Here is a 14,037-nt window from a genome sequence, read left to right on the forward strand (position 1 = left end):
TGCTGGGAAATGAATTATCAACACAGCTTCTGCTTTTGAGGAGCCTCTTCTGCTTTTCTGTCAGTGTTGAGGCATTTTTGACCATGAGATGATGCTGTTTATCTTGGCTACACACACCCGACAGCACTCTTTAAAACTCTGGATTCAACAGCGCCAACTTTTTCGTTTCCCTGCTCGGAAGGATTCACACAGTTTGGTTTGAAGTTGCACTCATAGATTTTGACCGTTAGGTTGGCAGGTTGACCCTAACAGGGTGTGAATGTGCTCACATCTCACCTCCAGGATCCAGTCTGCCACTTGGCCCAGTGCATCTGTTGTGGCTGGGGAGGGATTAGAGCTGGGCAGCTGGGAAGTGTTTGATTAATCCCCCTAACAAAGTCCAGGCATTGATTTACGCATTAAATCAGGTGGAATTAAATGTTTTAAGAGCTATTAATCCCACTGTTGTCTGCTGTAGATGGTCAGCACATTAAATACAATATGTGCTGATGTATAAGCAGGAGCTCTTGGTGCTCTTAGTCCAGCAAAGTGCTGACCTGATGCATGTTGAGCCTCACTGGTGTCGTGGTCCTGAGGATGTCGGACTCAGTTTGTCGGTCGGTCCACCACTTCAGTCCAGATGGAATTATCTGGATAGATATAGGATGAATTGATGTGAAATTTTGTACAAACATTCATGGTCCCCAGAGGATGAATCGCACTGATGCTGCTGATCCCCTGACTTTTTGTCTTGCGGCACCCTGGAGTTCAAATTTTGTATTCTTTTTGTGAAATGTACAAAATATTGAATGGATTGCCATGAAATTTGGTTCAGACATTCATGACATCCCTCTTAATAAGATGTAATAACATGAATAATAATATGAATTTTACTTTAGCGCCATTGTTAGCATATTAGCATGCTGGCATTAGCATTTATCTTGAAGCACCACTGTATCAAAGTACAGCCTCACAGAGCTACTAGCATGCCTGCAGACTTGTTTAATTTCAGTAATGCTTATTTCTTTACTGATTTATTCATCCATAATTTCATATTTTGTTGGCATTTTGCTCCCATTTTTACACATTTTAAATCAATTCTATAATTACACTATATAGAAGTATATAATATTGTTAATGATAATATAGGTATAAAAAATGCATATCATACAATACTCTGACTTGTTAACGTAATGATGTTATACTGTTGCACACGGCAACAACAAGCATGGCTGACAGTGAAAGTAACATTGCTACCTGCTTCATGGTGGAGGAGTTAGTTACTAAAAGGGGAGCGACTACAGTAGTATGAAGTGGTTTGGATACAAACATCAGACAAACCACGTTAATATAGACTGTAACAACAAATGGGGGCCATACATCAAGCTTGTTTCACCACCTCAAGCAGAAGCGTCCTATTCAGAATAACCAAAAATCCTGCGAGGAGAGCTGGGTTCAGTGCAGAATAGCCTCGCCAAGTTTTTGGCAAGAGTATCGTTATTGCAGAGGTACCCTGAATTATCCTGATATTATTTTAGGTCCACCCCTGCTCTGTGCTCAAATAATGGAATCCATAAATGTAGGGTGCACTCCCTGTCCGCCGGCTTGTCATTTAATAATTCAGAGAGCCGTCTCTTCAGCCGGCCGGTGTCTGGCTCCTCTGTACCCCAGGATCAGTGACCATCTGTCAGGCCGCTCCGGTCAGCGCTCTCCCTCCAGGCGCTGTGGTCTGTGCTGAGGATAGAGCCGCGGGGAAGGGCTGGGTCACATGTGGGGCCAGTTATTGATCTGTTTTTGCCAGAGCTGTTAGACACTAAGCTTCATGCACCATGCATCACCAAGGGACATGTATTGTAGTTGTAAATTAAGTCAGGTCACGACTTGAAGCCACATTTTTCATGGTCTGAAATATAGTGGTGTTACAGTAGGTGGGTGATGCTTTTGTGCGCTGAGGATAATCAGAGGTGCATTGAACCTGAGAGATTATTGCATTATCCCCACATAAACTAGTCTGCTGGTTTTAACGCTGTGTTTTCTTCTCTCCTGCTGCTGCCTTCCCAATGCCTCCACCTCCTCTCAGACCCTCCTGCAGGTGAGTACTCCCACATTTGTTTTCCCAGCTGAATTCTTACTTGAAACTCGTCTTTGGTCTTGTGTGCAGGGACGGTGCCGCATGGCCCACAGTGTCAGTACAGAACATTAACAAGCCCCTTTGAAGTTTTCTTGGGGCTGTAGCCAGACTCTCAAACCTTGAGGGCAAGCTGACGTGCATTCTGAATCATTTATACAAAACAATTAGAAACACTGAACGTAGCTTGAATGCGTCGCCTATTGCAGTGTCCTGAAACTGATATCAGTGTAGCTGTTGACCGCTGGAGATGCTTAAAAACAAGTCAGCTTGTCTGTTTTTGCTTTTTCATGCTGTTTTCTCCTTCTGTTTGCGTTACACTCAACAAAACTGTCTGTAAACTGTCTGAATCTTAAACATTGAATGTCTGATTTGAGATAGCAGATGTGTTCACTCACGAAACTGTAAAACGCCATTGTGTTTTGTGTTTGCCGTCTTCGCTCTCCGCTGCTTTTAGAACAGCATGGCCTACTTTGTCGAAGAGATTTTCTTCCCTTGTTGCTTCTCTTCCTCGTCACATCGAGCATGTGCAATAAGCCTTGTGTAAACTTACACAGGACAAAGGGGGCAGCAGCCTTTACTCAGTACAAGCAAAAAAAAAAAAAAAAAAGCCAGGAGAGCAGAAAGGGAGTTAAAGTGCTCCAACTGTGGACTGTCACTATTGCTGGCTGGGCGCACAGTGCAGAGAAAGCGTCTAAATGCCAGAGCCATTCATTTTTAACTGCAGATTTAATGGAGAAGTCCTGTCCAAGGCGGTGGGCTCAGCCTGCTATTCTATATTTCTACGTTTACATCACCAGCGTGGCGCTACACGCTGCCCCAGTGCATCACTGGATTTATTTTTACTCTACATAGATGTTATATTATTAGACATTTTTGTTTGTGCTGTGCTGTTTGTGACAACAACACTGTAGATCAGCACAGAGTCAGGAAAACACATGTAAAATGGTAAATTAAGTACACATGAAAAATACTTTTAATAAATATTAGGGCTGCAAATAACAGTTATTTTCTTTATGGATTAATCTGCAGATTATTTCCATGAATAATCCTTTTGTGATGGTGAAAAATTCTCCGTATAGTTTTAGTTTATAGCTGTATTCAGATTACTAGTTTTATTCAGCCAAAAGTCCAAAATGCAAAGATATTCAGTTTCCTTTCGAAGACAATCAAGAGCATAAAATCTTCACATTTGAGAAGCTGGAACCAGCTAAATATTTAGCGTTTTTGCTTGAAAGTGACCACAGCGTTTAATTTGTTGTCAGAATTATTTAATTATTCTAAAAAAAATTGTATCATAGTTCAATTATTGCTCAATTATTCAGCCGTTTTGTCCAAAACTTCCCATGAAGTTCCCACATGGAAGCAGAAGCTGCCCCAGAAGTTGTTTGTCCTTTTAATTTTAATATTCTCATCCTTCAGGAGTGACACAGTGGACTATTTATTTCTCTTTTGATGGACGTCTTATGACAGGATGGCATTTGAAAAGCCCCAGAGACGTCAGGCTTTTGTGACTTCACAGCGAAGTTGAGCCGGTCTGTTGGGGATTAGCTGAAGCAGATGTCAGGCAGGTATGAAGGCGGAAAGCCTGTTTGTAACAGATGAAAGCTTGTAGACTGTAGTAATAATGAGACACAGAAGGATCCTGCAGATAAACAAACAACAGACTGAGCAATCAGTGCTACCAACTGGACTCACCATTTGGCGTCAGCGCTCTGCAGCACCTCCTGCAGGCCGACCTTTATACAGCAGCAGCAGGTGGACGAAGCATCAGGGCGTGTTGTGTGCATCGTGTGTGGGTTTTTTTCTGCTGCTGCACAACAGTTTGCTTATTTGCGCCAAACATTTGGAAGTCTCTGTTTCCCCGCTTGTTGAATAATTCACTGATGTTCAGTTTCTGTCTGTGTGACGTTGCATCATTAAAAATAGATGGTCTTTGTTGTAGGCTTGAGAGATTGCAGAGTACCACCCAGTGCACATCTCGTTCAGTGTTGCCTCCTATGTGTGTGATGTTGTGTCCTGACAGCTGAAGGTAAGCTGCGTCGGCTTCTTGCGGATTCAATATTTGCATAGCAGTTGTGAGCAGAGCTGCTGTCAGTGTCGAGGGTAAATCGAGCCCTGGGTAGTGTTTGTTTGGTGGTCTGGGCAGCCTGCCAGAAAGACCCCCTCTGGGTCAACAGGAGACTGAAAATTCCCACCTTCTTCAGCTGGGGAGGTGTGTTTAGGGAGGTGTAAAACAGAAGCAGACCCAGACACTGAAGTGTCAAAGCCGCCTGCTTCTCTTTGGGTCAAGAGCAGCTACAGTACTGCGTAGTGTAGTCCACTGCTCTCCCACAGCACCCTGCCATGGATACGCTGGCAGCTGTATGGTAATTAGCGTAATCCTGAGGCTCGCAGGGCGGCGGGCAGGTGGCTGCAGCGGAGGACGCACATGTCAGTGTTGGAATTACGCACCGAACTGCAGCCACACAATGCGTGAGCCTCCACTGTGAGAGGTGCAGCCCTCAGAGAGTGAAGGCGCTTCAACTCTCACAGATTTCAGGAGGATTTATTCACTTTTTTTGAGTTTTTCTTTTTTTTTTTAGCTTTTCGATGTTGTTGGAACACACTAAGCGTTTGAGGATGAAGATCTTTTGCCATTGGGACCACAGTTTGGTGGGTTGACTTGCATTACGCTGGCTCTTTGTTACTTTAGAATCTAATAATGATTATCTCGGATGTTGCCATGACTTCAGTGAGATGTGTAGGTAGGTTGTATGAAGCGAGACTTGGATGCACTGCTGTGACAGTACTCTGTAGAGTCACTCTCATGATTTTTCTCTCTGATCCTTCACTGTTACTTTCACTCAGCACAGCGGCTCTCATTAAAATCTGAAAATGTTTAACACCAGGACACACTGGTGAATAGGTGCACAGGAAAATCATGGAAAAAAGGTTGAATTCTGCACGATTTTAAAATATATTTGAAATATACTTGATATTTTATGTGGTATTAGACTATTTGCTTCCTAACAGTAATAGATTCTGCTGTTCTTTTCTTTGTACATGGATGTCTGATTTGTTTTTCTTCAATGTTGTGCAGATATTGACAGTTTGTTTATGACATTTGAACTGTTTATATCCTCCTTAGCCCCTTTTTTGAACCATTTTCTGGTTGTAAACATTCACTTGTTTTGCATAGTTTATTTATTCTTTTATAGTTTAAAAAGCAGCTTATTTTAGTCTCTTTTCATTTGTATTCTGTGGTTTCGAACATGCACTGTTTGTCCCATTTTGAGGCTGTTTTTGTGATTGATTATTGACGTTACAAACTGGGCTTTCAGTCCACTGAGTCTAAGTTTTGTCTCATGCTGTAAATTGGATGCCTGATGAAGGTCCATGACTGAAACGTTGTTCCTCTCATGTGTGCTGGAACGTCATGTGTGTACAAGCTGAAATGGTGATACGTGGAGAGCAGTGCATCGTTCTATTATTTAATGTAGTTAATGGCGTGCTGGGAGCTGCTGTACATTCACACACCCTGTTATGAAACAGGAGAGTGAATGAAGATCAGTTTTTATTTGGGTCACTCCAGCAGACACGTTCATTTATTCTTGGGTACTTTTTTTTTTAACGTCTGATACATCTCTCTGCATTTGAAGCTTGCAATTTAATTTGAATCTGGTGGGAAGGCTTTCGGGTGTTTTCTAAGCATGCAATGTTGAAATTAAATTTTGGATAACCTAATATTCTGTCCCCACTGCATATTACATTACTTCTAACGTGTAGCTTATTGGTATTCTCAGGACGTGCTGAGTCATTCTTGCCTTCCCTCACATCAAAACACTGATGATGCTTGTGCTTCCTGAAACTCTTCAGTTTAGCACTGACTCTGCCCAGCGCCCTAAATATCTGTGCAGTGCTTTCTGTTGACTAGCATTACAGTGCTAGGTGTCCTGTTGTCAGCCATGAAAAGGTTAGAGGCTAATTTCACATGAATCATTCTCTCTTTATGTAATAATCTGCGTCACACTCACATCTGCTGAGTTATGAAATGCCCTAGTGTGCCATGCAGGAACATGGCATGCAACTCCGATGCATACATGGACTAACATGTGACCTTCTCTACATGATCGCACAATGTACGATGAGTTCATCGGTTAAAGGACTGTATGTGCAGTACAGTGCACATCAAACGCTGCTGGTATTCCAGGAACAGCACACATGCAGCCGCTACAGAAAAGGCACAAGTGTTTAGTTTCCTGTTGGACAATTAAGAGGTTTGAACAACATCCTGCCAACAATCAGCTGCTCTGTTAACCTTTTGTGTGACAGCCAGGTTTAATATTCTGGCTCTCTTTCTCTTCTCCATCAGGACTTTTCTTATGACGACTCAAAGGTGGAGTTCAATGTGGATGCTCCTAACGGCGTGGTGATGGAGGGCTACTTGTTCAAGAGGGCCAGCAATGCCTTTAAGACCTGGAACAGGTAACTAAGGCAAAAATCTCTATATGTTGTATTGAACTGTATCCATATCTATATCTATATATACATGTTCATCTATATCTATATATACATGTTCATCTATATCTATATATACACGTTCACATATATATATATATATAAACAAGCATATATATATTGCATTAGTATACAGAGTGAATTGATGGTAAAACATTGTATATGCCTTTAGTCTTACCAAGAGGGCTAAATGTGACATATATAAGTACCTAAGTTAACGTGTGAAAAGTAAGTAATAATAATTGTTTTAAATGCTTGTTTTAAATTTGTTTTGTTTGGGTTTCTGCCTCGTGTTCACGTTTTCGTATGTTGGATTAAATCTGTGTGCTGATGCTGTCCTAAAATCAACAGGGAGTTAACCAGTTGCTGTAGTTCGGCCCCACTGATTGCACTTTGCGCTTCTTTCTGAGTCATAACTCAGTGAAATCTGACATCAGAGATATAAAATGAATATTCTTAGATCCAGGGTGCTTTACACATCCAGAGCATATCATCATCTCTGATTCATCGCGACCATCGTGTTCATAAATCCACTTAGAAATCCAAGAAGAAAAGACGCTACTCATATGTACAGAACTTGCCTAAGAATCGTCACGTTTTTGAGTTTTCTTTGACATCAAGCTAATCCAGTGATACTTATCTGTACATCCATGAGTACAGTGCAAACAAAACCTGCTAATAGCTAATCCGGCATACTTTTAATGGTGCCAGTTTGCCACAACGTAAACCAGTTTAGTCTAAAAACACAGGGCGCAAGTTGTAGCCCACAAACAGTGATCTAGTGCAATGCATCAGTTTCTCATTCGCTGGCAGATTTGTCAGCCTGTTTTGTCCCTCTGTGGCAGGTTCGGGAGGTTAGTGGGCCTGTGATGTGAAGCGATGTAATAAACTCATCTCACATGGTCGTGATGTTGCTTTTCCAGGAGCGAAACCCATTTAACTCGATGCTTTTACCCGTCCTTGATCACAGCTATCCACAGTGGCTCACCTTTTGCACGCTGACCCTTAAACATCGGAGGATATCCATCTGTAATAATAAATTTATTTATCTCCTCTCCTCTCTCTCTCTGTAGACGGTGGTTCTCCATACAGAACAGTCAGCTGGTCTATCAGAAGAAGCTCAAGGCAAGTCCATATATCTTCCAGCTATCAGCTTTCCCCCGGGTAAAGTGAGCTCTGAGAGGTTAAGTGCACTTTAATGGGCTATCGTTGAATGGTTTTTAACGTTATGGTGATCTTGAAATCCACCGCCACTCACCGACTGCATGTTTGTGAGTCAAGAGATCTCTGCCGACCTGATCCGAGCACTCAATCTGGAGCCGACAGTGAGGTTATTTTCAATTCTCCGCTCGACATCAGAGTGTGTAAATATGTAATGGTCAGGGAGCCTCCAGCTAGCAGGAAAAAAACGTCTTATCGAGGAGGAACAGCTGCTTTATGTGCTGGGAGCTTTTGTGTTGTGTGTTGATAAGCAGAGAAATGAGAAGGGGTGTGTGTGCATGTGTGTGTGCGTGTGTGCCTGCGTGCCTGCGTGCCTGCGTGCCTGCGTGCGTGTTAACAGGACTCTCTGACGGTGGTGGTGGAAGACCTGAGGCTGTGCTCCGTTAAGCCGTGTGAGGACATCGAGAGGAGGTTCTGCTTTGAGGTCGTCTCCCCCTCCAAGTAAGACTTAGCTATTGGATAGATTGCCAAGTAATTTGGTTCAGATATTTATGTTCCCCAGAGGGTGAATTGTGATATCTTTGTTGATCCCTTCACTTTTCATCTAGCGCCATCATCAGGTCAAAATTGTGATTTATCCAATATTTAATTTTATCACCAAATATGTGAGAAACTAATGACATTAAGGTTTTAAAAACAAAAAAGCAGATCTCACGCACCTCACAGATCGCATTTCAGTGCAGAAACACATTTTCTGATCACATTAGCTGTAAAATTAGCATGAAATATTTTATCTGAATCCTTTGTCACCAAAGCATTACTTGAGATACTCAAGTATGAGGCTTCAAGTAACTGATTTCTGGCATCACTTAGCCGACTGACTCACTCATCATCATTGGCCTCAGTTATACTTTGTATTTTGCGCTAATTAGCGAATGTTAGCATACCGACACATTAAACTAAGAAGGTGAACATGGTAAACATTATGCCTGCTTATGTCAGCGTGTTAGCATGCTAGCTTTAGCTCAAAGCAACACTGACCAGGTGCAGCCTCTCAGAGCTGTGAGCATGCCTGTAGACACCTACGAACATGCAGAAGAAAATGTTCCTTTTTACATACAGTGTTAGTTTAGCATGTCACACTAGATAATGCAGATCTGCACAGAAGGTACATCATGATTGCTGATGGACTTTAAATGTCTTGCAGGAGCTGTATGCTGCAGGCTGAGTCTGAGAAGCTAAGACAAGCATGGATCCAAGCAGTTCAAGCTAGCATTGCCTCAGCCTACAGAGAGAGCCCAGACACCTACTATATTGAGGTAAGTCACAGAGCCAGAAAGCATGTACGAACATGTTTGGTAGCATATTTAAAAGATTTCATTATTTTGGTTTATTATTATTTGTAGTTGCAGTGGTGGAAAGCTGTGAAATACATTTATTCATGCCGATCATACTGATACAAGGAGTTCACTATATTTATCTTATTTTGCAGACTGAAATCTCACACCTTAAATATGAGATCAGTCTATAAAATCCTCTGCATTGTTATAGATCCAAACACCTGGAATAAAGAGCTGTTCATCTTAGCTCCAACAAGACAACATTACAGGAACACTTTGATATTTTGGGGAATACACGTACTGCTTGGGTTAGATGAGAAGCTTCTCATGTCTCATGTGTACGGTAAATATACAACCATCAGACTGTTAGCTTAGCTTATCTTAGCTTAGCATAAAGACAGGAAACCAGGGGTTGGCCTGCTAGCCTGGCTCTGTACCATCTCCCTACCAGCATATCTAAAGCTCACAAATTGACATGTTATAACTTTAAATCTGCACAAAAACCTTATGATTGAACCTTCTGCTGCAAGAAAAGGGACATAAGGAGTGTTGTTGTGGCATTTTGTGATCCTAATCAGTGTTTTTTACCTTTAGCATCTGGACAGAACAGCCTCTCCGTCCACCAGCAGTATCGATTCGGCCAGCGAGCCGCGGGAACGCAGCGTCCGAGGAGAGACCATCCTGCAGCGGATCCAGTGTCTGCCGGGGAACGAGCAGTGCTGCGACTGCGGCCAGGCCGACCCTCGCTGGGCCTCCATCAACCTGGGCATCCTGCTGTGCATCGAGTGCTCCGGCATCCACAGGTACAGTGTATTATTTGTAATTTGATTCCTATTTTGAGTCTTAATCTCTTAAAACAAGTGAAGAAAATCTGCCATTATGGTGAGATAATATCAAGTAAACTGGCTTTATGACTTTATGAGTTTCTACAAGTTTCAGTATGGTGACATTTTTCTTGACTGAAGAGCAACAATCACTTTGTCACTCATTTTCACCGTGAGTATCTCACATTGAAATGCTGCTTATGTGAACTGCAAAAACTCAGCTCTTAAAAACAGGGTAAAAAAAACAATAAAATGGGTGAAACGTTACTTAGAATAAGCAAAAGTATTATTATTATTATTATTAGGGACACGGGGCACGCTCCGAGGCACTGGCTCCTGCAGCTCTGCTGCAGGAGCCAGTGACTCGGGGCATAGCCCCGAGTCACTTATTACTATCCCGCGCGTTTCTTCTTATTAGGGACACGGGGCAACGTCCCGAGTCACTGGCTCCTACAGCTATGAAATAGCTGCAGGAGCCAGTGACTCGGGGCGTAGCCCCGAGTCACTTATTACTATCCCGCGCGTTTCTTCTTCTTCTTCTTCTTATTAGGGACACGGGGCAACGTCCCGAGTCACTTATTACTATCCCGCGCGTTTCTTCTTCTTCTTATTATTAGGGACACGGGGCAACGTCCCGAGTCACTGGCTCCTACAGCTATGAAATAGCTGCAGGAGCCAGTGACTCGGGGCTACGCCCCGAGTCACTTATTACTATCCCGCGCGTTTCTTCTTCTTATTATTATTAGGGACACGGGGCAACGTCCCGAGTCACTGGCTCCTACAGCTATGTCATAGCTGCAGGAGCCAGTGACTCGGGGCGTAGCCCCGAGTCACTTATTACTATCCCGCGCGTTTCTTCTTCTTCTTCTTCTTCTTCTTATTAGGGACACGGGGCAACGTCCCGAGTCACTGGCTCCTACAGCTATGAAATAGCTGCAGGAGCCAGTGACTCGGGGCGTAGCCCCGAGTCACTTATTACTATCCCGCGCGTTTCTTCTTCTTCTTCTTCTTCTTCTTATTAGGGACACGGGGCAACGTCCCGAGTCACTTATTACTATCCCGCGCGTTTCTTCTTCTTCTTCTTCTTATTAGGGACACGGGGCACGCTCCGAGGCACTGGCTCCTGCAGCTCTGCTGCAGGAGCCAGTGACTCGGGGCGTAGCCCCGAGTCACTTATTACTATCCCGCGCGTTTCTTCTTCTTCTTCTTCTTCTTCTTATTATTATTTTTCATCTTCCTCCAAGTTTTCGTCCTCAAACTCGTCCCACAGCTTTGAGAAAACCCTCGCAAATTATATATCAAAACGTGCGTATTGTTCGGGATCGGTGTGCTAAATTTTCTCAAATTTATCGCAGTTTTTCGCGTCGTAAGACGCGAAAAACTGCGATAAATTTCCCATAAGAAATGAATGGGACGGGCGAAAAAAACAAGATTGAAATTGGAGTTTTTCAAACATCTGTAGCTCAGGCATACATTCACCGAGAGACTTCATTTCAACTTTAAAATGTAGACCCAAGTCTGGTCTATTGGTGTGTTCATCCACATTTTGATTGGTCCTATAGTTTTTGATCAGTCACTGTTCAATGACAGTGATCGTTTGGCGGGAAATTTTGAGATTATAATGGGTGTGTATTGCGCGGAATGTTCGTGCTAGAGTGCGTGCTAGAGTGGCACAGAGTCTAAAAACGATCTGAAAATCTTCTCTTTTTCTCGTCGCTACGGCCACAAATTACACTCTACACGCATAATTTTGGGATCAGTTTGTAGACAAACTTGTCCTCTTTCGTGTGATGTCCTCGAAAAAGCCGAGAGACTTACTGAATTTAAATAGTGAGACGTTTTGTGCAGCCAGCGCCCTCCTGTTCTCCCATTAAGTCCCATGTTAAAATTCAGAGCTGTTTTGTGAGCAAAGCAGAAATGCCTCCTGTCTTTAGATCGCCATAAAACGAAAAGTTGTTGTGTCAGGAATAAAACGAGATGATGGTCGGACTCAGGAAGTTCTCGGGAGTCCGATGATCTATAGTACACTCTGATACGAGGTACGGTTCTCTCACCAGAGGATTTAGTTCAGGAGGTTCGCCGAACCCAAATCTCACTGCATACAATACAAACTCCTGTTCTCTGAGTGGCAGAGTCTTTTTAAGTCGACCATTTTGTCATTTTTCTAAAGAATATCTGGACATAAAACACACGTACATCTGGCCCAGACTTGTCCGCATCTCACAGTGTAATCGGTTTTTTGATAGCAGCTACGGTTTTGACACAATCGCAAGTTGTTCGGAAGAAACCGACAGCGAAAAAGCCGCTTTTCAAGGGAAGAGTTTAACAGGTGCAACTGTCATTTACACACACACCGGTCAATAACCCACGCACACACATCTGCAGGACAACCAGCCTGAGAGTGATTATCTTAACGAGCTCAGTCAAAACAAGGGCATTGTTTGAAAACAATCTCCGTCCAACAAACAGTTAAACTCAGCTTCAGAAAGCAGTTTCGCAAAAAGGTTGAGACAGTAGTCACACAAACACACACACAAAAAGGGCTAACCAACAGCTAAAAAGTGATTAAAAACAGCACGTCAAAACTGAACAGGAACAGGTAAACAGTGGGAGAGGTGCAGAGGTAATTATCAGCAGGTGGGGCAGAAGTTACACAGGCACACACGCACGCACACACACACACACACACACATTCAGACACACATATACCAGACACATCTCCATGTAGGAGCAGATTGGGCTGCTTGTGTAGTTCAAGCAGACACACACACACAAACAGACGAAGACACACACATACGCAGTCACACACAATGACAGATACATAAACACACACACACAGACAAATGCATAATGAAAACCCCATCCCCCCGCCCCCTTGTTAACGCTGTTAGCTCTATTAGCTCTGTTAGCACAGTTAGCTCTGTTAGCGTTAGCGCCGTTAGCTCTATTCGCACCGTTAGCTGTTAGCTCCGTTAGTGTTAGCTCTGTTAGCTCCGTTAGCATTAGCTCCATTCATGTTTATTGATTCAGTTCATTAATTCATGTTAACAGAGACATGAAGCAGAGGAGAGAAGCAGACACAGACAGCTGAGGTGATCAACAGAGACAGACAAGGAGAAAGCCACAGAAACACAGCTGAGAGCAATTCATTAATCAGGGACTGACTACCTCTGATATCTGCCGTTTTCTCACATTGCAGCCTTTTTCAATTGTCCGCTGCTTCGCCATAGTTTCTCCTAGAGACTTCATTCAAACTTTAAAACGTAGATAATTTTGTCGGCTCAAAATGACCCTCGGCACATTTTGATATCTCTTACGGTTTTCGAGCTATGACCATCGAAGGCCGACGTAAGACGCAAACAACTGCGATAAATTTCCCATAAGAAATGAATGGGGAAATTTCCTCAAATTTCAGCCTTTTTCAATTGTCCGCTGCTCGGCCATACTTTGTCCTAGAGACTTCATTCAAACTTTAAAACGTAGATAATTTTGTCGGCTCGAACGCACCCCGTGTCCCTTTCAAAATTTCCCAGGGGGAATTTTCTAGTTATTAGGGACACGGGGCACGCTCCGAGGCACTGGCTCCTGCAGCTCTGCTGCAGGAGCCAGTGACTCGGGGCGTAGCCCCGAGTCACTTATTACTATCCCGCGCGTTTCTTCTTATTATTAGGGACACGGGGCAACGTCCCGAGTCACTGGCTCCTACAGCTATTTCATAGCTGCAGGAGCCAGTGACTCGGGGCGTAGCCCCGAGTCACTTATTACTATCCCGCGCGTTTCTTCTTATTAGGGACACGGGGCAACGTCCCGAGTCACTGGCTCCTACAGCTATGAAATAGCTGCAGGAGCCAGTGACTCGGGGCGTAGCCCCGAGTCACTTATTACTATCCCGCGCGTTTCTTCTTCTTCTTCTTCTTATTATTTTTCATCTTCCTCCAAGTTTTCGTCCTCAAACTCGCCCCGCAGCTTTGAGAAAACCCTCGCAAATTATATATCAAAACGTGCGTATTGTTCGGGATCGGTGTGCTATTACTTTTCTCAAATTTATCGCAGTTTTTCGCGTCGTAAGACGCGAAAAACTGCGATAAATTTCCCATAAGAAATG

At 43.3% G+C, this 14,037-nt stretch overlaps 1 protein-coding gene across 4 annotated transcripts in view; it reads left to right on the forward strand.

Moving 5' to 3' along the window:
- acap3a (ArfGAP with coiled-coil, ankyrin repeat and PH domains 3a) overlaps positions 1-14,037 on the forward strand; it is a 95,957-nt gene that overhangs the window by 48,320 nt on the left and 33,600 nt on the right. For all 4 annotated transcript variants that reach the window (XM_041945461.1, XM_041945463.1, XM_041945462.1 and 1 more), the window contains exons 10-15: positions 2,060-2,071; positions 6,462-6,574; positions 7,681-7,732; positions 8,169-8,269; positions 8,976-9,087; positions 9,703-9,911. In XM_041945461.1, the coding sequence (XP_041801395.1) occupies positions 2,060-2,071; positions 6,462-6,574; positions 7,681-7,732; positions 8,169-8,269; positions 8,976-9,087; positions 9,703-9,911 (599 nt within the window). The remainder of the gene's footprint in view (positions 1-2,059; positions 2,072-6,461; positions 6,575-7,680; positions 7,733-8,168; positions 8,270-8,975; positions 9,088-9,702; positions 9,912-14,037) is intronic.

The sequence above is a fragment of the Chelmon rostratus genome, chromosome 10, assembly GCF_017976325.1.
Source record: "Chelmon rostratus isolate fCheRos1 chromosome 10, fCheRos1.pri, whole genome shotgun sequence".
Taxonomy (NCBI): domain Eukaryota; kingdom Metazoa; phylum Chordata; class Actinopteri; order Chaetodontiformes; family Chaetodontidae; genus Chelmon; species Chelmon rostratus.